Source organism: Thunnus thynnus, chromosome 15, assembly GCF_963924715.1.
Source record: "Thunnus thynnus chromosome 15, fThuThy2.1, whole genome shotgun sequence".
Lineage (NCBI taxonomy): Eukaryota > Metazoa > Chordata > Actinopteri > Scombriformes > Scombridae > Thunnus > Thunnus thynnus.
Window position 1 is genome coordinate 24,221,343 of NC_089531.1, and position 22,213 is coordinate 24,243,555.

A 22,213-nucleotide genomic window follows, 5' to 3' on the forward strand; every position below is an offset into this window, starting at 1 on the left:
TCAAAACAATAATCGGTAACTTAATTGCCAAACAATGCGACATGTGACACAGAGTCCCAGGTAGACTTTGGTTTATTGTAAAGGGAAAGGCCATAACATTGGGGACCACTGAGCCATACAGTAGCTTCAGTCGCGGCGCTGTTCGGTTTGTAATACGGGCGCCTCCCAGGCGGGCGGGTAAGCATCTGTGATTGGTCGACCAGAGCTCAGTACGAGTTCAGTGCAAGAGCAGAACCGGTGGGCTGAGGGGTAATTGGTGTAAAATGGCGCTGTCTCATGGAACAAAGAAAAAAGTTTGCTATTACTATGACGGTAAATATCTCACTTCTGCACACGAGTCTCTCAAACGATTGACGAGGCCTTGAAGGCGCGTAGATGTCTGTGAAATTTCGCATGTATATCCTTTAAAATGTGTGCTGTACGAGAAAGCTAGCCGAGCTAACGTTAGCATTCACAATTGGTTTGCGTAGCTAGCCGTTAGCCTATAGCGGTAACAGCAGGCGGTATATTCATCGCTGTTGCAAGTTATTAAACAACCAGACCATTTCCCCCAATGTATTGTTACACGTTATTAGGTTGTGAATTGTGCGCGTAAGATAATTAGTTCATTCTGGGATTATTAAGCAGCCGGTAAGCGAGCCGGCGCTAATCACATCTATGTTCCCATTAACTTGCTAACAACTTCCGAGAAGTCAGCACTGATGCACCGACTGCGACTTTGATTATTTAGCAAAAACTACGCGTGTACACTGGTGGATAAGCGTTATATATCACTTTTTTCTTCTGTTATACAGAAGTACCTTTCAGTAACTGCTACATCTGTAACTCTGTGTGTAGGAATAACTAGTTGAACAATTTAGCTTTACTTTATTCATGCTCATTTTACATTTTTGTTATCTGTACAAACAAACTGAAGCCACCCTACTGAAAAATCTCAATGTCTTACTGCTGCCTCGTCTGTCGGCAAATATTTTGGCAATGAAGCACATGGATTTGTATGAATTATTAACGCTACTGTCCAGACAAACCGACTGTCTCCAAGTATTTATCTCAGTTTTGGTATCAGGTCACATCAGCATCCACAGTGTATTCTGCTGCAGAAGATAGTGGGACTTACAAGCGAATCTGTTCTTACATTTGCCTTATAATATGCTTGGTGGATTCAAATGTGGCAAAATTCAAGACTAGTCCCAAATAATTAATAAAATTGCTTCATTTCATGCACTAAAAAGCACATATCATTTGCTCATGGGCAGGGTATATTTTTGAATGGAGTTTGGCATTAAGTTCTCATCACACAGCAGAGCCAAACTGAACTGGGCCGACTTGTTTTCATGCATATTTTGTGATATGCATAATCTTTTTATTTTTTTATTGCAGGTGATGTGGGGAACTACTATTATGGCCAGGGCCATCCTATGAAACCCCACAGGATCCGCATGACACACAACCTCCTCCTGAACTATGGACTATACAGGAAAATGGAGATCTATGTGAGTCATACCACTCGACGCACAACTCCAACACGACATGTGTCACTATACTTCCTCAAGATAACGTCAGCTGAGAAAAGTTCACTTTAATCTTTAAAGCTAGAAATGTCCTGAGCCAACCCGCTGGATCATAATCAGTGTGCTTAGTAACTTAACGAACAGCCACCTTATTGACAAGTAATGGGCAGGGGGCATGGGGGCATTCTTTCTTTGTGATTTGGGCTGTAATGGTACACATATTCATCTTTAACAATTCAGTACTGACTGCATGTGATGTCTTTCTGTTTGGTACAGTGGCTTTACAGTCATATTAATCTAACATACTGTTAATTTCAGGCTACATCTTTGCATGTGCGGGACATAAATCCAAAGGTTGACAAATGGGGAAGTGCTCTCTCGCCTTGTTCCTCATTACCTTTCTGTCTGTTTCCAGAGACCACACAAAGCCAGCGGCGAAGAGATGACGAAATACCACAGCGACGACTATATTAAGTTCCTGAGGTCCATCCGACCGGACAACATGTCTGAGTACAGCAAACAGATGCAGAGATGTGAGTGTCCTGGTTTTCTTCCAATAGACAATACTGAGATATTCTTACCGGCCAGTTATGTTAAAACTTTCTGTCTTCTGCTTTTTCTCCCAGTCAACGTCGGAGAGGACTGTCCAGTGTTTGATGGTCTGTTTGAGTTCTGCCAGCTCTCAACAGGAGGCTCCGTAGGTACGTTTCTTCAACCACACTTCCCACAATCCTTATGATGCGCTGTCGTCTTACAGAGTACACAACGTAATGTACAGAGCCTGTTTCCTGAATAGAGCACAAGTCTGAATCTGGTAAACTACTACATCTTCCTTGTGTGACAGTGTAGGTCTAGGTTTGGTTAAAAGTGGATCTCCACTGCGTTTTCTTCATAAATGTTAAAAAAACAAACCAGTAAATCCCAATTGGATAAACACACCAAAGTCCATCAGACTGACTGTTCACCCTGTCCTCTAGCCGGGGCAGTGAAGCTGAACAAGCAGCAGACAGACATCGCCATCAACTGGGCCGGCGGACTCCACCACGCCAAGAAGTCTGAGGCTTCTGGTTTCTGCTACGTCAATGACATCGTCCTCGCCATCCTCGAGCTGCTCAAGTAAGCTTCTTCTCTTTGTATTTAACCACCCATCTGTCAGGTTTTTAGTTCTTTTGGACCCCAAAATTGAATTTGGCATTTAAGACATGGTTTAGCTGGATTATATCGACACCTGCCACAGAGCTTTATGTGTGACAAACAAAAAGTCTGATTTCTTCTCTCCATGCCAAAGAGCAGATCGCTGCCTTTCTACAGTATTTAAGCCTTTTTAAATATGACAATAATTGCAATGTCTTGCTCACTCCTTATTTATTAATACACACTTACACACAAATTTGTCTGAGCTTTTGGTTTGTTTGATTCAGAGCTGCAACCATTAATCGATTAGTCGACTAATTGATTGACAGAACTTAATTGGCAACTATTTTTATAACTGAATATAATTTTTTAATTTTTTTTAATTAGTTGCAGCCCTTGTTTGATTTACATGGGCATTAATTTGTTTTTAGATGGAAACACTAAATTTTTTATGAGTTTATATTTAAAAAAAAATCCATTTTAATACACAGATGTAAAGAATGTATCATCTGTAGGCTGTTGTCTGTTCTAGCTGCTGATTAATTTGCGCTCATGATTTGTACATGACTTTATCTTAAGATGTCATTAACTGAATTGTCCTGTCTAGGTACCACCAACGAGTGCTATACATAGACATTGACATTCACCATGGTGATGGCGTGGAGGAGGCCTTCTACACCACAGACAGGGTCATGACTGTCTCTTTCCACAAGTACGGGGAGTACTTCCCTGGCACTGGAGACCTGAGGGTCAGTCGTGTGTTTGCCTTGTGAAAATCATCAGTGTATCTCATGCACATGTGAGCATGACGTTCATGATATGTGTAATGTGTGCAGGACATCGGAGCTGGAAAGGGCAAGTACTACGCAGTCAACTACCCGCTTAGAGACGGCATTGATGATGAGTCATACGAAGCCATCTTCAAACCTGTAAGTTCTCATTAAGTGCTATGTAATCACTGTAATCAGATTCCCTCTCTGAACCAGGTTGCTAATGTGTGTGTGTGTGTGTGTGTGTGTGTGTGTGTGTGTGTGTGTGTGTGTGTGTGTGTGTGTGTGTGTGTGTGTGTGTGTGTTAGATCATGGCTAAAGTCATGGAGATGTACCAGCCAAGTGCTGTGGTGCTTCAGTGTGGAGCTGATTCCCTTTCAGGAGACAGACTGGGCTGCTTCAACCTGACCATCAAAGGTATAAACACACCTTACACTCCTAAGACAACACTCAAAAAGTGCTTTCAGGAACTTAACGTGTGCTTCCGCTCTTCTAGGCCATGCCAAGTGTGTGGAGTACATCAAAAGTTTCAACCTCCCCCTGCTGATGCTGGGCGGCGGCGGCTACACCATTCGTAACGTGGCCCGTTGCTGGACCTACGAAACCGCCGTCGCCTTGGACTGCTCCATCCCCAACGAGCTGCCCTACAACGATTACTTCGAGTACTTTGGGCCCGACTTCAAGCTGCACATCAGCCCGTCCAACATGACCAACCAGAACACCAACGAGTACCTAGAGAAGATCAAGCAGCGTCTGTTTGAAAACTTGCGCATGCTGCCTCACGCCCCCGGCGTCCAGATGCAGGCCATCCCCGAGGACGCTCCCCACCCGGACAGCGGAGACGAGGATGAGGAGGACCCCGACAAACGTGTTTCTAGTAAGAGACATCTAAAGTTTAAACGTGAAGTCGTACACTAGTTTGTGTCCGCTGTGAAAAGAATATTAACGAACTAAGTGTTAGTCTCGTACATCACGTTTGCGTAAAGACAGCCAGTGAGACGGGTGTGTTTTTGTGTTTCAGTTCGGGCCCACGACAAGAGGATAGCCTGCGAGGAAGAGTTTTCTGACTCTGAGGACGAGGCAGAGGGGCAGGGAGGAGGCCGCAGGAACGCAGCCAACCACAAGAAGGCGAAACGAGTGAAGAAGGAGGAAGAGAAGGAAGGAGAGGAAAAGAAAGGTGAGACCCTTCAGAAGATTAATCAGGACTTGTGCTGTAGACGAACAAACACTTTAATAATCACTTGTTTTCTTTGCTTCCTAGAAGTGAAAGAGGAAGAGAAGGAGGAAGAGAAGATGGACACATCAGGGTAAGACGATCGTAGATTTGAATTGTGAACCTGGAATTAGCACAATTGAATAACTCCAAAAGCTGAAGGTTTACCAGACTTATCACATATCATGTTCAGTGGTTTGTGAATGATATTAATTATGGCAGTAATTTGGAGCAACTCTTCCAGAAGGCTTGAATTCTGTTAAATTATTCTAGGTTTTATCCACTTTTGTGCAAACTTGGCTAAGTAACAGTGTTTTGGGAACTGATTTCATATCATCTGAAAAGCTAATATTGGAGTATTTAGTTTTACCTGCCATAACTGAAATGTAGAAAACGAGGCGTTTGTCAGCTTAGTGGTAAATTGTATGCGTGACCAGCAGACCTGACACTCTTGCCCTGCCTTTTCTTTTGTGTCGAGGAAATGAAATGCTAACTATACTTATTATTGCTGCAGTATTAGTGTATTATACTGTTTTGGGGTTTTTTGGGGGGATATAATTTCAGTTTTAGAAATGGTCATAGCATTACTGTGGTTTCCGTAAAACCTTCAAGGTCAAAAGCTGCTGTATCCTGTTGGTTAAACGCATGAACTGTTCGTGTTTCAGACCAAAAGAAGAAGTGAAGACAACTTGAAGTCTGGCAAGTGAAGAAACCGATGGTTGTACTGTTGTCCTCAAGCCCCACTGATTCCTATATTCTCCTACTGCATTGATAGGACTTTTTTTGTATTCCTGTTTTATTAATGTTCTTATTGGCAAACCTGGTTCACATTGAATTATTTGCATTTGTTTCCAAGCACTAGGGAGAACCAGGTGGTTGGGTCAGTAGACAGTTAACACAGCCACAGCAAAGTTAATTGGTCATCGATTCAGCGTGACTTTGCGTGCGCTCAGTGTAAACCCCACCCACCTGGAGCTCCATGTAGTATAAAACTAATGCCATAAATCCTCCTCAGCTCTTGTGTGAACCAGGTCTGCTTTCATGTGAAGAAGAACACCCGGAGCATTACTGTTCCTAGCACGGTGTTTCATTTTTTTAACATGTGTGTGTGTGTGGGGATCACACTAAAACACCCGCAGAGAGGTAGATGACTTCTAAGTCTAGTGTTCACATGCAAAAAGTCTTTTGTTAGTTTTTTTTGAACATCTATTTATGATACTGTTAGAATAACCAGCGTCTGGCAAACCGGTGTTTTGCGTGCTGTGTTAATTTCTCAGTGAATGCATGTTTAGAATGACCTCGCCTTCAGCATGTACATAATACTCCCTTTGCCCAGGCAGTCACCATTTTTCTCTCTGCTCAGTAAGTTATTTTAAATCATGAATACACAGTCGATCCTTTTAGCCCGTCTTCCTATAAATATCTGCTCAGTGTTTTTCCTTTTTTTTTTTTTTTCTTCATGCAGTGTTTGTATGTGAAGTGTGAATGGATGTGAACCTCTTCAGAGGGTCATGTTGGGAAGCGAGTGACTTGTTTTAGATATTTTGTACCATTATACATGAAACTGGAGTGAGCTGGTTAATGGCTCTCTACATGTTGTTGTTTGGAGTTCTATCCTTGTGAAATGTGCATTATCATAACTTTGTTATAAAAAATAAAGAAAACTGATCTACATTTTTATGTTTCAAGTTCATTTGTACAATTTATCATTATTTGTCATATGACCACAGCTTCAGCTCTGCTGGTGTGTTAGTAGTGATGTAGAGAAGGTGTGCTGAGGGTCAGTCAGCACTACTGGTCTGTATGAGTCCAGTATAAGTTATGTTCTGTACTTTACTCATTTCTTTGCTTTTTGAACATGAATTTAACTGTTAACAGCCAGCACATAACACCTACTACAGAGTTCCTGTTCTCCAGAAATCAACTGATTTTCATCAGGAAATAATGCATTTTCAAAATATGTGTGTAGAATCTGAATTTAAAGTGATTTCAGTGTTAAACTTTGAACAACCTAACTTGTTTACAGTTTAAACTGTTTTTGATTTTATTTCTTGTCCAACAAAGCTGCAACATATACTGTAGTTCCCTGTTCAGTGAACAAAATCCCAGGTGATCATGGTGGGAAATCATTTAACTAAATTTTAGCACTAATAGAAGGATTTCATTACACAATACTGTTTACTGATGTTTTTACCTACGATAGTCGCAGCATGAAAATTTGATTGGGGCACATCACTAATCACCATAAATTGAGGCCTAAAAAATAATCTCAAAACTGAACATAAATCTTTTAATTACAAAGGTAGGATTTATTGCAAGCTTTTGTTTTGGACTGCATTACAGTGTGAGAGTTTGCATTTTAGTAACAGTGTATATTATCTGACTGAATTATTTATTGTTGAATGAGTAAGAGTTGTATAAATCACACAGACAGAACTTGAATATGTTACTTTATGGTGACTTTTGGTGGAATGGTTTCACAACAGATAATGCATCAATAGCTCAAATCCTACTTCTTTGTGGAATCAGATTAAATAGACCTGGGAATCAGGGAGTGTGGGATTAAGTCCAGTCATGACAACTTTGAAGAACCAAAGTACAAAAATTGAACCCTAGTTGCTCATGATCCCACCTAGAAAGTTTCCAAGTGATGTTACAAAAATTCTTTTTTTAAAAAACCACAAACCCTCTTGCCACTGAAATGCAGTCAGTGGTTTTCTGACCTCTTTTCCTTTATTTGAACTGATCTGTGAGAGGTACACAAGCCAAACTGAATCACTGACTGCAGACTTCTACAAGTGACTTGTACCCTCACTTCAGATCAGTTCAGATGAAGGAAAGGAGGCGAGGTGGTCAGTCAACTGTAAATTGACTCTAGTCCGTTAATCCTTCCTGACTGGACTGAGTCCGATGTTAGCTGAAGCTGTGGGGTCCAGAGGCCTGGCTGTTTATGCCTCCAGCTCAAAGTCAAAGTACTGTGGGTCAAAGTAGTGAATCCTTACGTATCCGTCCTCTCCTCCACTGCTGTAACTGTAAACAACCACAGTACCAGAAAACTGTTAGCACAACGAGAACACACAAAGCACTTTTGACCAGACTGCGTCACATTGTTAGGGATGTGTTTTCCCATAAATATTCATATCTTACCTCTTGCCATCAGGGTGGAATGCCACACAGTTGATGGGACCGAAATGACCTTTGACCCTGCCAAACTCCTCTTCATAGGCTGCATGGAAGAACCTAAGTGTAGCAAAGAAAGGCGGTTTACCACTTGAACACTTACACAAGTGATGCTAACATAGAATTTGGTTCCTGATAGTATAAACCTCAATCAAGCACAGCGATTTGTTTCAACTTTATCATTCTTGTCCTTGGTAATCAACTACAGCCTTATTTTCCTCACCTGGCTTCAAACTTGCCGATCCTGGTGGAGGTAGTGGTGACCTCCATGGCCTCCTGTCCACCTCCCATCACCACCTGAATCACACACACACACACACACACACACCATAGATGAGTGTCAACGGTTGGTGATGAAAAAATGAAACAAAGATGTCTGTCTTAGTAGGATACATATAGTACTGTGTGAGTCTTCTCTTACATGATCCATAATTGGAGAGATGGCAGCAGAGTTGACGGGTCTCTCTGTCTTGAAGGTCTTGATGTGATCCAGTGAAGTGGAGTCAAACAGCTGAGAGGAAACACAGAACACACTCAACACTCAGAAACAAAGTATGATATCAGACAGCAGGCGAGTCAAGATAAAAATCTGACTATCAATACATGGACTATAGATTTAGCAGAGGAGTGGTGATATGGCCTAAAATGGTCATTTAAACAAACGTGTCACAATAAACATCAAAGCTTTACTCATGTTGTATAAAAGCAACAAACAGAAGTAGCAATCTCATGACCTAAACCTTCTGTTTGCACTGCAGCCTCAGAGAGGGCGCGGTGGAGACAGTGAACCAGGTGAAGACAGAGAGGGGTCTTTACCTTGGCAGTGTTGTCCTTTGAGGCAGTGATCACCATGGTGAGATCCACTGATGTCTGGATGTCATTGATCTGCCTGCTGTGTTCCTTTATCTTCTTCTGGACCTCTCCAGACTGTCAAGAAATAACACAGTAACGACATTATTAAAGTAACGCTTGTCTCTTCAATTCAACCTACCGGGTATTTTTGCTTGAAATTTCACATAATATGATAATATAATAATAATACATCATATCCTACATCACCGAAATACATTTATACATATTTGCTGGAAAAGTAAGCAGATGTTTCCCCGTTCTAGTTCATGTATTATTTTAGTCTTGATAATCAGTATCAGACTTGTTTATTTAATATCTTAACACCCAGTGTGACCCACCTTGGCGTTGAACTGGTTGATCTCTCCGTTCTCATGGCCGGCAATGACAAACTCTCCCAGAGGCCCCCACACAGCGCTTGTAATCTTGTGGTCACTGCAAGGTATCGACAGGTAGGGCTGGTTGTCCTCTGCAAAGACCCAAGGAAAGATTTGCTCGTTATACCACTGACAGGAGTCATATTTCTGCTGATCAATAGAGTCTCCATCTGTGTGACTGTCATAAAGTAAATACATTCTGACCATGACAGTAAAACGATCCCTAATACTGGAACTGTGTAGTCTCATTGTTGCTATGTTACTGTGAGCTACAGCATGTTGTCTAGAGCAGTATTTCAGTATTTGTCAACAAAGAAAAAGCATTTGATTCAACATACATTTTATATACATTACTATACATAGCTGCAAACTCAAGCAGGGAGGAAAAGGTGTCTATCTCAGCCTTTTTAACAGTCAACAAATTCCAGGTTAACTAATGCAACTGACAGCTGAAAATAAACTCAAGTCTCTCCTTCTTTAACTCATGGTAAGATGTGGTATGTACCGATTTGCTGTGGGTCCCTCAGGTCGAAGAAGTTCAGGAAGCACTGGTAACCCATCTGCTTGTCTGTGGAGAACATGATGATGTTGCCGCTGAAGTCAAAGCCGCATGTTCTGACAGCAGAGTTGGTGTTGAGCAGGGCCAGCTGTTTACCTGAGCAGCACAGCGGGGCAGAGACACAGGGGTTAGTGCTGCGGGTGCACACAGTAGATGTAGCACTGTGCTAACTACTGTTGCACTGGGGAAATTAAGACTTCCTGACACTCAAATCTAAGTGTGGAGATGGCAACATTGCTATGGGGAAAAACGCAAATACACATCACTCTTTTTACCTACCTGTCTCACAGTCCCACAGTCGACAGCTGTTGTCTGCTGATCCTGTCAATACATTTTTTGTGTCCCCTGAGGCAGGACATGTTAAGGAACCCAAAATGTATCACTTCAGCGAGCACAACTACAGACATTATTTCACAATACTGCAAGATAAATCGCTTTATTTGTTTGAGAGAAGAAAAACAAGTGTATTTCTTGAAAAAGGATACAGTCACAGTCAACACACCACACAGCTCCTGTGTGTCCGTTGTAGGTACCAAGCCTCTCACCATTGACTGAGTACCACGCGTTGGCTACCTACAGTGGGAGATACAACGACAGAAACATTAATACTAATCACTACTGATAACAGCCGTACATAACTGAATTACTATCAACTCACCGTGTCTTTAGCTACAGAGAAGAGCAAGTCTCCTTCTCTGTTGTACTTGATTTGAGTGATGGACCTCTCATGGCCCTGGAGCAGGATGGGTTTCTGTGGAAAAGGGCGTATATCAGCATCTGGACGGTCTTAAAGGATGGGCTCACAATCTTTCAAGTCTAGCTTAAAACAATAGTCAGGTGTCCAAATGAACATTGAAATAGGTTTTTCTTGTTTTTCTTGCTGTAATCATTCCTCCTGTTCATACATAGAAGGTCCCTTCATAATGTACTTTCAGTGTAAGTGCTGCTGGACATCCATAGCCATCCTCCTGTGCAAAAATGTATGCAAGTTTATCTGAAGCTAATGTGAAGCTTCAGTCATCAATGAGTCAAATCAAGTAGATATCTTTCAACGTTACAGTCTTTTTAGTGCCAAAGTCCCTCTTTTTGTTACTATACTTCCACCGCAGCTCAACAAGAAAACACTGTTTGAGGAAACACAAAGACTGTAAATGTGGCAGATATCCACTTGATACGAGCCTCATACAAGCTTAAGATCAACTTTTAAAAGGCATTTTGCACAAAATGACTGTGTGGACACACTGTGGATTTTGGCCTCCATCACTTACAGTGAAAGTACATTTGAAATAGCAACAATACTGACACTTTTAAATCAGTATGAACAGGAGGAATGATTACAGCAAGGAAAACCTCTCTCACTGTTCATATGGACACCTGACTGATGTTTAAGACAGACTTGAAAAATTGTGAACCTGTCTTTTAACTGATTAGAAAAGGCCTTTATGTCATCTACAGATAAGGATAGCTATAACTGATGTCTACAGCTGTAGTGTTTGAGCAGGTCACTCACTTTTGGTCTGCGATGACAAACCAGCTATTAATATTAGGCATGTTTATTAATCTTTCAAGGTACACAGGTGCAGCTCTATCAGCTGTCAAGAACCGGTGAATCATCTTGCATCACCTGCATCATGCAGCTAACAGTTATGTTAAGGCTAGCTAATTTAAGCTAACGTTAGCTAAACTGGAGCTAACGGTCTCTGAGAGAGAAAGAGCATTATTCTGGTCAAGATATAACTCGAAGCAAACTTTTATCAAAGACTATACGAACCATTTTTGTCAGCTAGATGTTGCCACTCGGTCCAGTATATTCACTAATGTCGCTTGTACAGAGAGAAAAGATGAACACTCGTGTTTCAGGCGCCGGAGCCGCGGCGGAAGAGGAAGATGACGTAGTTTCTGTGTCACAGCAAGATGACGTGAGCGCGCCCTCTAATGTCCCCTCTGACGCACTGCAGCCCACTGCACACATTAAAAACCACTTAATAAATTTCCCAATAACGATCAAATGAAGGTGTTTATGAGATTTTATTCGTGACTGTGAATAAAATATACTGTATATATTAAGGTATTTGTGATGGGTTTTCTGCATGGTTTAAATGTTTAAAACGAGTAAAACCCCTCTAAAAAAGGCAAGAAAAGGAGCCATGTAGTTATAAAATTATGAAAACATGAAATATATAATACAAAAATCACATATGATACATCACACTATGATTAATAAAAGATTAATAAGAGTGGGAGTAACCAAGGGAGTATTTTACTCATTCCCATTAAAAATCAAAATCCCCATTACTTAGTTTTTTTTTTCCCCTGCAGTCACTCAAGTGTGATGTGCCATAACTAAAATCTTACTTTGATGGCCCTTTTTGATGTGAAAAGTGTAATTAATCACAATGTAGGTTGTTGCAGCACCAGCATCTAGCCATGGTGTAGATGAGTAATCTTAGTGGGATCCACCGATACCAAGATGTCCTTGAGAACTTTTACTCTCTCAAACCCACAAAAACGTGGATTTAGCAGAGAGCATAATTATTCTCACATCACATATAGGTGCAAGGATTTCAGTGAAACAGTAACTCCTGCATACTGAAAAAAATTGAGAATCCCTGACACAGCTGGAGCTGAATGAACAGTGCTGGTTCTGGATTTCTACACGTCGAGAAGTCCGTTTCAAATGATCCAACAACTCAAATATACACTGTTACATCTTTTATTTAACAAGAAACAAAATATACAGGGCCAGATAAAAGTACTGCAAAAGACAAAAAAGGAAACATCTTTGGTTCCTTCTCATGGTCAATGAACCTCCAAATCCACTGTGGGACCAGAGGTACAATGAATCTGTCCTGTGGGACAATGGAAGAAATTTGGTTTGCCATTTCTATTTAAGTTGAAAGTGACTGATTTTATCAGTTGTCACCTTGTTACCGATGCTACATATTAAGTAGTACATAAGAATGAATGTCTGAAGAGAAATGGGCATGTTTGGGAGTGAAACAATCATTCGGAAGTCCAATAACATATTTGCTCTCATTTTCCTTCTGCATTCCCACTCGGCTCAGTAACTGCAACTTTTAAAAGCACCAGGGAGATGCACAATGTTATGTTCTGTATTAAGCAACAATTGAGGATAGCTCAATTAACAGGGTTCAAACTTCAGCAGAAACAGAGTTCTGCTGTGAGATGTGTTGTTTGTTTATACAGTACATCCATGCAGGACAGTGGATATGATGAATATACATTCTCAGTTAAGTGCTTGTCAGTTCAGACTGCCACAGAATAAAACCAAGAGGCAAGCGTTGCATAGAGGTCCTTGAACATTCTCTTGTTAAAACCTGATTACTAGCTACTGCAATTACCAGGGTTGGGAGGAGACAATCTTAGCCACGTGAGAGAGAGAGAGACACACACACACACACATATACACACACACACACACACAGATGGGAGTTTAACAGGTTTTAAGGGGTTGTGATTACAAGGTTATAAGCTGACTGCAAAACATGTAAAAGAAATTTAACTAAGAAGAACAGAACTCAGAAAGGTTAGGAATGAAAAGTTCACATAACACCTGTGTAAATGATCTAAATTAATACAAAATAAACTTATTTTTTACAGTGGTGCTCTTAAAAATACATACTTTGCAATATCAGAGATTATGCTTCAAACAATAAATACGAATGCACAAATGAAGAAGTGTGATGCAAACAAGAAGATAAAGGGAACATTTCCCTAAAAATAGTCTACAAGCAAGAACTGAAAACTGAAAAAACTGATCTGACCTGTGAAGAAAAACAAAGAAAAAAGGAAGAATGGGAAATTTCCTTCAATAATTTAACTGGCTATGTAGGATTGTAGATTTATTTTTTTACGTTATTAAGAATTGTACTGGCAAAAGAAATGATTTGTTTGACATTTCTGTTAAGACTTCACCTTTAGAATACTGCAAGCTATGAATTAAACCCCTCCCAACCACACTGAAAAACACAAACGAACACACACACACACACACACACACAAACACACACACCTATCATTCAACCTCTGATGACTCGCCAAGCGGTTCTGTGGTCAAAAAGGGAATGTGAAGTAAAACATCACAACGCAGAGGCAGTCAGTGCATTTACATGGACAATAATTATTAGATTATTACTGATCATTGCAACTATCATGTAAACTGAGTCGTCTACGTCGGGTTGAGGTTGAAATTGGAGCAGGCGACACAGAGCTGGATAACATGCTGTGATATGTATACACCGTGAGTCTGATGACTTTCGGCGTTTCGATTCTGTGTGTGAATGCAGAGACGTCAGGGACTGAACGCAGCGTGTCTAAGTATGTTTTTGGGGCGTCAGCGAACATGGGGTTCATTTTGCAACAATAAATGAAATCATGAATGAAACACCAATTACATGGCTTCATTTTCTTCCTCTACTGTGTAGTGCTATTAAAGATGTTTCCTTCGGGCAGCCACACCTGCTGTTGTATAAATCATGAATGTGATCATTGGAGGAAAATTGGCTTATTAGAACCATGTCAATGCTTTAATCAAACTATTACCTTAATCTGGTTATTCACAGTAATTGAGTTATAATGTGCATGTAAATGTACTGACAGATGAGGCACAATCTTCCCATCACCTTAATAAAGCCCGCAGAGTGTACGAGCAGGACCGCAGATCAGATATTCTGCCTGAAACATATAAGGGTGTGACTATCTGATCTGCTTCTAGACCAGTGTTTATAACATCAGCTTCATCCAGCAGAGGAGGAGTAGTGGCTTGCAGGCTGGTGGCTTATCGTTTGGTGGCTTGATGCTGAAGGGGGAGGAGAGGGAATATTGAGCAGCGTCGTCCCCCCTGCGAGAAGCTTCATTCTTGTGCGGCGACGGGCTGAGAGCGAGCCTCTTCTAGTAGGGTGTCTGTGTCCAGTTCTGGCTCACAGTGGCAGGAGTGGGAGCAGGAGGAGGTGCTGTCGGGGACGGGGCGGTCGCTGGGCTCTAAGCTGGCTTCCAGCAGAGAGTCTGTGGGTGGAGGAGAGGGGGAGTCGGTCCCTGGGTCGGAGGTGGGGGCTTCTGCCGTGCCGCTGTTCTGACCGCTGAGGTTCTGGACCTTCTTGTTGAGCTCGTTGCGTTCCACTTTGAGCGCCCGCCGCAGCTTCTCCAGCCGCTGGACTTTACCCTGGAGTGCCTCGAAGTCACGGTCCCGCACAGCTTTCTGTAGACAAACACACACAAAGATACTAATGTTTACTTCTATCTATGATTCTGTGTTACAGTTATCTGCACTGAGCCAATTTGGGACACAAATTAACTAAAAACTTATTTCTAATGACATTTCCATCCTCTTTATTAGGCCAATTACATATAATTTGCAATAACTAAAGGTTTTTCAGTTCACTACTCTACATATTATTGTAAGATGAAGTACAGCTAACTTGATTTTACTGAGGTATGTGCAGGAATCCACTGTAATTACCAAAACATTTTATTAACAAATAGAAATGGTTACTTAGAGTAAATTAATGTGCATTTACAGTCAGCACGAAAACCATAAAAACCAAAAGCTGCATTACCTCCTCAGCCATCTCCAGAAGAGCCTTATTGCTGCTCTCCCATCTGGAGCGATACATGGCCGTCTCCTTCTCCAGCTTTTTGATCTTTTTAGTCATCTGTGAGCATAAAGGAAACGAAACTGTCGCACCAGCAGATAACCCGGGAAAATGTGCAACACTCGACCCTAACAATCACACTGACACCTCACCTTCTCCATCTCCTGTTTGAACGTGGTGAAGACTTCGTTGCTCTTGGACAAAGTGGTCTGAAACTCTTCAAACTTCTCTGTGTACAGTGAAAGCTGGGAAAACAACACAGGTTTAGCATATGAAGATGTAACTGAGTCAATTCACAGTCGAACTGTAAAAGGTGAAAAGTAAAAGACTTGTGGGGAAACCTGCTGTTTGAGGTGAACTTCCTGCTGCTTCATCAGCTCACACATCCTTTGAGACTCCACAGCTTCTTTCAGCAGCTGGGGAGGGAGAATCAGACGAGGGAAGATGATGAATAATTGTGACGTTCATGTATAAACAGGTGATTGTGTTTTCTGTATGTGTCTGCCTGTAAAATGGATACTTACAAAGTCTTTCTCTCTGTCGTGGCGTTCCTCTGACTCCTTCAGCAGTTCCTGAGCCTGGTGAAGCTTGGTGTCCACCAGCTGTTGCTGCAGGTCCTTGTGCTTTACCACTTTGTCTATGTGCTGTTAGAGGTCACACAAGGTCAGAGTTAAAAATGCATGTTACTGATCCTGTATTAATGTAGGAAATTCACATGGTTGTTCATATTCTCATTGAGATTCAATTGCTTTCTAAAAGTAATCAAACATTCCACTAACAGCTCGAAATTAAAGACTCATATAATGCACTTCATTTTTTAAAAAAAAGCTCACACACCTCTTCCCGCAGCTTGTACTGTTCATAGAGCTTCTTGAGCTTTTCAGCCAGCTCTGTGTTCTCCTGTCGGAGGCTGGCGTTCCTCTCATTATGCTGCTCCATCTGAGCCTGGATGTCATTCAGTGTCACCTGAAAATGGGATGTCACTTCCTTCCTTTTCTCTTCCTCCAGACGAGTTCTCTGCATCCCTTCCTCCTGTGGAGATGAAGTGGCACATGATAACATTGATATACATTTAAATGAAGTGAACATGTATTATAATGCTGTACAGCAACAGAAGCAGAAACTTGAAGAGAGACGTGGTTGCAGGAGTTGTTTATCAAATCTATGCAGCTAGTAGTCATCTATATGCTGATAATACAGGATGTTTGTGCCTGTCGTGTACCTTGAGCGTGCGGTTGTGTCTCTGCAGCTCCCTGCAGAGGCTTTCCAGCTTGCTGCGGGCCAGGATGGCCTTGCTGTGTTCATTCCTCAGGTTGTCTTTCTCTTGGACCAGCTGGTTCTGCTTCTTCTGCAGCACTCGCATCTGCTTCTGGGTGTTACGGTGCTCTTCCAACTGTCACAAACACACATACACATTTTGTGGAGTTCCACTGTCAAACCTGGGATTAGACTGATATTTGCCTAAAAGGGGACCTATTATGCTTTTCCTTATTTTCAGTCATATATAACATATAATGTCACAATGTCAGATGTTCATATTTAACATGGCAAAGTGTCAAATAATGAGGTAAACGTATGTAGAAGTAATCCCTGTGAGCAAGAAGCACTGGCTTCAGACTGCTCTGAACACTCGGTTTCCAACAGCTTTTTCTACTTTCAGCCGGAGCTGACGCCGGCTCGTGACAGATTTCTTTATACAGTCATCTGCTCCACACACAGCGTGCAAGTTCACTGCTCCGCTCTGCTAACATTATGGCATTTTTCCGTTGTTTTGGGGGTAGTCAGGCCGAGCCATGACTCGAGTCAAGCTGGCACACTGAGTGCTTTTCCATTAAACAGCACAGCAAAGTAAAATAAGTAGTTTACCTGTTGGAGGTGAGCTGGTCATCTGCAGCTCTTCATCAAATATCATCATCACTATGGCTGTTTCTGCTTGTACTATTCCTCCCTGCATTATTTCTATCTGATCCACTGAGAAAATAGTTCCAAATATCTCCATATGTTGTTGTGTTGATTGTTTTTTTAGCACCACTAACGAAGCTCTGCCAATCCTGTGAGGACCACGTTTCACTTCCTGTAAATTCTGCAATTCTTCTCTTGTTATTTTGTCATTAATAAGCTTTTAATATGAAGCAGTAAAGCAGGAAATGGGTTTTAATTGGAGGTAACTTAACATGACTCTGATACGGCTGCCCCTCAACAGGCTTCCAGAAAGCTGGCCAATCAAAACAGAGTGGGCTCATCGGGAGGGGGGCCTTAAAGAGACAGGAGCTAAGACTACCTGTTAGAGACGGAGGCTGAACTGAGGGGCTGCATAAAGGGCAAGTATAACATAGATAAAGGAGTTTTTTGAACTACAAAGCTAGTGGAGTCCCAGAGTAAAAACATAGAGCAGGAAATGAGCATAATAAGTCCCCTTTAAATTGTTCCCTGTGTAAATTGACTATTGTACATGCCAACACTTTGATGTTGACGCTGGAATAATAAAGTGTTCAGCTGCATTCCCAACAGTTAGTTTGAAGCCTTTTAAACTCTTTTCCACCTTCAGTAATACACAACAATGCAGACCAACCTTCATCTATCAGCTCTGACACAATCTCAAACATACAGATGGTCTGTCTTGAAAAACTGACCTGCACAATACAAATAAATTAACTAAAGTTGAACCACACCAACCCATAGTTATTCCATAGTGGGCACATTTTGAAAGTGAAAAATGTTAAAATATCTGTTTTTTCCCATAACAACCTTGTGCCCACCAGCTGCATTATTACAGAAAAGCCTGCTGACTTGAAAAAAATATTCATACAATTACAGAAAATAAAACATAAATTTCTAATAATTTAGGGTCTCACAAAAAATGTTTTACAGTTCATTTAAAATAGATCAAGTATAACTCAAAAAAGGCTCTAGAATAAAAAAGAACCCCTTTGTAGAATCTACTTACCAGTTCAGCATACTTCTTACAGAGGCCTGCGAGCTTTTCCTCCGGGGTGCTCAGTGTGTTCAGAGTCTGCATGAGGAGGGTGATCTCTTTGCCTGCATGAACAAGAAAAACAGACATGACAGAATGAAACTACACACAGTCTGATAGTATCACCAATCTAAGAAAATATACATAGCCTCTCTTAAGTGAGCAGTACACAGTGTTACGCTAATGTTCCAGACTTTTTGCTCACTGGAGACTGAACAATGAATCCAAAGTCTTTCTGCAAATACTAATGGAAAAAGTCAGCTACTTCTTACCCAGACCCTTCACTTTCTTCTTCTCCTGAGTCTTCTTTTGCTCCTTCTCCACTCTGTTGTCACCCCCGTTGACTTTGCCCTCCTCTGGCTTGTAGTCCTCCCTCTCATTAGTTATACCATTGAGCTCTGGGCTGTGTGACTGGCCATTAGGCAGGGTGCTGGCATCATCTGAAATAGTTTCCCGGCAGTAGGTGCTGAGGATGTCCTCCAGCTGCCTGCTCAGCTCTTCAGCCTTGTCACACTGAGACAATGCTGCCTCTGCAACTAGACACAGAGGAGGGAACAAAACACAAAGCACATTTTGTGACTTCTTGACTCTTGACTTTTTGAGAAAAATATGAACATGTAAAGTATATCCTACAATACTAAAACCTGGGATTTGAGATGGCTACTGGCAATACATCCTGCATTTTTAGCTTCTAGGCTTAATTTGTCAACAAAGACATTTAGTCCATTTTATACTACAACAAATTTCTCCTCTTAAATCAGATTTTGGCAAAAAGTCCCACCAAATCATAGAGTAATGGTCCCTCTCTAGCCTTTAGATTGGCATTACTCCCAAAATCTACACTCATAACCCACAGCTGAATGCAGAAACTGCAGGCGCACTCTCTGTGGATTGTCAATATGCATTCTTTTGATGCAAGATAATACTAATTAAATTTTAAAAAGTGTTGGACTTGTGCCGTTAACATCAGTCTTTCTAAAAAGCAGTCAGATATCTGCGACATCAAAAATGACGAGTGACTGATGAAACAAGCAGAGCTAGTGGAGCATTAGCCGCAGCATGGCCGGAGGGAAGCCAGCTAGCCGCCCAGTTAGCCCCAACCGGAGCACCGAGCCCCAGTTTGTTATTCTGGTTAAAGAGGGAAAAAGCAGCAGGTCTGTCAGGCAACTGAGTGAAGTGGAGCCTGCTGAGGAAGCACCGGGACCGTCAGGGTGAATCAGGGTGAAACAGTCCGCAGGAGGAGCTACTGTGTTTGGCTGCACAGATAGGAAACACCTCGGCTGACAGGATGTACCACTCTGTCTGAAAAAAACTTCTTCTTTTGGGTTTATAACAGGAGTTGACAACCAGCGTATTAGGTGCATTACCATCACCTTGTGCTTCGGTGTGTGGATCAGAGATTAAATACTACCCATTAATCCTGTCTGTCTAATAAACTCAAATAAATCTCTACTGCTCCGCCCATTTGGCAGGTTCATTAAAGTTTTAATGCTGAACTCCTGAACTCCTGAACTCCAGTCTTCCTAAGTTCTGCCCTCATATATGGTCTTTCTTGATCATACTTAGTACAATCTATGATTGCATGCATAACAGTCTCCTCAGCCAGCTGGAAAAAAATATGTACATATATCGGTATCGGCATTGGCAATCGACCAAAATGAGTTGGAAAATATCTGCAAAAAATCCAATATTGTGCATCCCTAGATAACTTACCAGTGTCTTTAATGAGCCACACGCATCCATAACAAGAAAGTTGATTATTAAAACCATGTCCTGCTTTGCAGATCATCAACACTCTACAGTATACTGTCTTTAGTGTTAGGCTTGTTACTGTTTGTATAAGGACCTTCAGTGATGTTCCACACAGGTGAATACAGTTGCTGTTAAGCACCACGTTGCAATGGCAGATTTTTAAGTGGGATTTGGTGTGCAGTTTTCTTCAATGTATAACAGTCGGAGACACAGAGACATTGATGGCAATCGTTGTTATCAGATGGACTTCTATTACAACATATCCTTTATACATTTACACAACAATGACTTTAAGATTTTACTGATTATTTTTAAAGCACTTCATGGCTTAGCACCCAGCTACATTGCTGAGTTATTAGTCCCCTACAGCCCAGAGCACAGCCTCAGATCTTAGGCAGGGCCTGTCTGGCTCTTCCTAAGTCACGGCTCAAGACTAAAGGTGACCTGGCCTTTGCAGACAAGGCCTCTGAGCTCTGGATCTCCCTGCCTGAATATCTGAGGCTTGCAGAATCAGTGACATGACATTTTTTAAATCACTTCCCTAAACTTATCTTTTCAGGAAGGCCTTGTTTTTAATTGACACCACATTGGTTTATCTCCAACATGTCTTATCTGTTTTATTACTAATGTTGTTTTATTATTATTACTTTTAATCTTATACTGGGGTTATTTTATTCTGTTTTATTTTATCTAACTGTCTGATTTTACTGCAGAGTTGTAGTACTTCAATGTTTTAACTATGTAAAGCACTTTGTAAGTGCTGTGTAAATAAAGTTTTTTATTATAATAACGTACCCTTCTGTGACGGGCAGACAACAAAATTTGCTTCTCATGTACTAGAGAGAGTTATGTAAACAACAACATACAATTTACCTTTAAAATAAGTAAAAACTTACCTTCGCTTCCTGCCTCGTCACTTTGTGGAGGTGTATCTGTCTGTGGTGTCTGTGGTTCAGACTCTTTGGGGCTGCTGCTGTCCACGCTGTCTTTTGCAGCTGCAGGTGACTCCGCTCCCTCTGCGGTAGGTGGAGCATCCTCACTGCCCTGGCTGGCAGACTCTTCTGTGTCTTGTTTTTTCATCTCTGATATCTGTTACAAGTACAAAGTTTGTACATATATTGATATTCTTCTCAGTGTGTTTCTACTATTTCTTTTACTATATTATATTACTATTTATTTACTATATTGTGACTGTCTTTTAAGGTGTATATACCCATCCCTACCCCTCCCCTTCCTGCCCTCGGTGAAGCCGCAGTCTTCCTTTCGTTTCATATGTTCCTGCACAATGTGTTATGACAATAAAATTGAACTGAACTGATAAACACCTGTAATAATTGGATCAAAGGCAATGACACCAAGTTATTTTCTTTAAATAACATGTGGCAGACTTATTTACCCTTGAGCCAGCTGTTTAAATATACTTATACTTAAATAATGTATGCGAATGACTCAGTGAAAAACGAAACATCACACACGTTTTTTCTTTTCTAGGCCCAATACAGGCTCAGCTGACAGGAGACAAGGTCACATAAAACACCAACTGAACCACCTACTGCTAACTGTCGTCCTGACGTTTAATGTTGTCTTATGTTGGTACAGTTTTGACATAGCTGAAATAAAGATGAACGCTGCTTTGTTGGTTGGTGGAAGCTGAACTGACACTTTTCAAGTGCCATGAGTGCAGCTACCGCTGAGTTATATGCAATTCAGTCACATAGACTAGTTAAATAGCCAACTAAAACTACCTAGTTAAAAAAGTGATAATTCTAGTTTAAGCTTGGCATGTGGACTTCCAAATCCCCTGGTCAGTTTTAGCTTTATCAAGGTTTTACCTGACGTTAGCTCGCACAGGCTAACGCTCGCTAGCCGACAGTTAGGGCTAAATTAGCGTTCACGACTACCACTTAGCTTCTCTTAGTTTACGTTTACAGGACATAAACATTTAAAACACCCGCACACTACACATTTACTTGTTATACTAAGGCACTGTTTACCTTTAGACTCAAGGAGGAAATAGATGGTGCGTCTGTGAACTGCAGGTTTCCTCAACAGCGTGAGCCAGAAAAAAAAATACTTCCGGTCATAACTTTGGCTTCTTCTTCTTTGTAGTTTTTAATGGTTGTTTCCATCACCGGCTCGATCGTTTGTCGCCATCTATTGGATTTACGAATTACTACATGTGCCTTTCAGGAAACTCTTTGAAAATCCGTATTCGTGGATGGTTCTGTAAACTAACACAATTCATTTTTATGTCAGCGTTAACTAAGCTACAGCATAAAACA

At 41.3% G+C, this 22,213-nt stretch overlaps 3 protein-coding genes across 4 annotated transcripts; 1 reads left to right on the plus strand and 2 right to left on the minus strand.

Annotated features, from left to right (window-relative positions):
- The first annotated feature begins 195 nt into the window (after nucleotides 1-195).
- Nucleotides 196-6,302, plus strand: LOC137197946 (probable histone deacetylase 1-B). Of its 2 annotated transcripts, XM_067611484.1 has the most exons (12): nucleotides 199-312; nucleotides 1,381-1,493; nucleotides 1,927-2,044; nucleotides 2,138-2,212; nucleotides 2,489-2,627; nucleotides 3,253-3,394; nucleotides 3,482-3,574; nucleotides 3,724-3,832; nucleotides 3,912-4,292; nucleotides 4,437-4,592; nucleotides 4,677-4,722; nucleotides 5,294-6,302. In XM_067611484.1, the coding sequence occupies exons 1-12, from the start codon at nucleotides 264-266 to the stop codon at nucleotides 5,319-5,321; spliced, it is 1,449 nt and encodes a 482-aa protein (XP_067467585.1). In that variant the 5' UTR covers nucleotides 199-263; the 3' UTR covers nucleotides 5,322-6,302. The 2 variants fall into 2 exon arrangements, with proteins under 2 accessions (XP_067467584.1, XP_067467585.1); XM_067611483.1 differs by having other exon boundaries at nucleotides 196-312; nucleotides 4,437-4,722.
- A 763-nt stretch (nucleotides 6,303-7,065) lies between these two features.
- On the minus strand, nucleotides 7,066-11,513 carry eif3i (eukaryotic translation initiation factor 3, subunit I). Its single transcript, XM_067611485.1, has 11 exons — nucleotides 11,365-11,513; nucleotides 10,252-10,344; nucleotides 10,079-10,166; nucleotides 9,873-9,938; nucleotides 9,540-9,689; nucleotides 8,999-9,126; nucleotides 8,625-8,735; nucleotides 8,230-8,319; nucleotides 8,032-8,105; nucleotides 7,776-7,868; nucleotides 7,066-7,658 (listed from the first exon to the last, which is right to left on the minus strand). The coding sequence occupies exons 1-11, from the start codon at nucleotides 11,365-11,367 to the stop codon at nucleotides 7,577-7,579; spliced, it is 978 nt and encodes a 325-aa protein (XP_067467586.1). The 5' UTR covers nucleotides 11,368-11,513; the 3' UTR covers nucleotides 7,066-7,576.
- A 777-nt stretch (nucleotides 11,514-12,290) lies between these two features.
- On the minus strand, nucleotides 12,291-22,042 carry txlna (taxilin alpha). Its single transcript, XM_067611482.1, has 11 exons — nucleotides 21,926-22,042; nucleotides 20,828-21,020; nucleotides 18,452-18,715; nucleotides 18,153-18,244; nucleotides 16,428-16,598; nucleotides 16,043-16,237; nucleotides 15,730-15,849; nucleotides 15,547-15,621; nucleotides 15,358-15,450; nucleotides 15,170-15,265; nucleotides 12,291-14,811 (listed from the first exon to the last, which is right to left on the minus strand). Exons 2-11 carry the CDS (start codon nucleotides 21,009-21,011, stop codon nucleotides 14,467-14,469), a joined length of 1,635 nt encoding a protein of 544 aa, XP_067467583.1. The 5' UTR covers nucleotides 21,012-21,020; nucleotides 21,926-22,042; the 3' UTR covers nucleotides 12,291-14,466.
- Between the last annotated feature and the right edge of the window lie 171 nt (nucleotides 22,043-22,213).

Bases quoted from the DNA above. Each gene is read 5' to 3' on its own strand.
- eif3i (XM_067611485.1), bottom strand. The intron at 9,127-9,539 runs GTACATACCACA...GGGTCTTTGCAG, and splicing joins GAGGGACCCACAGCAAATCG to AGGACAACCAGCCCTACCTG. The intron at 8,736-8,998 runs GTGGGTCACACT...ATTTCTTGACAG, and splicing joins TCAACCAGTTCAACGCCAAG to TCTGGAGAGGTCCAGAAGAA.
- txlna (XM_067611482.1), bottom strand. From the start codon at position 21,011: ATGAAAAAACAAGACACAGAAGAGTCTGCCAGCCAGGGCAGTGAGGAT. The intron at 18,716-20,827 runs GTAAGTTTTTAC...CTCTGTGTCTAG, and splicing joins TGACGAGGCAGGAAGCGAAG to TTGCAGAGGCAGCATTGTCT. The intron at 16,599-18,152 runs GTAAGTAGATTC...TGTTTGTGACAG, and splicing joins GTAAGAAGTATGCTGAACTG to TTGGAAGAGCACCGTAACAC.
- LOC137197946 (XM_067611483.1), top strand. From the start codon at position 264: ATGGCGCTGTCTCATGGAACAAAGAAAAAAGTTTGCTATTACTATGAC. The intron at 313-1,380 runs GTAAATATCTCA...TTTTTATTGCAG, and splicing joins AGTTTGCTATTACTATGACG to GTGATGTGGGGAACTACTAT. The intron at 2,045-2,137 runs GTGAGTGTCCTG...TTTTTCTCCCAG, and splicing joins CAGCAAACAGATGCAGAGAT to TCAACGTCGGAGAGGACTGT.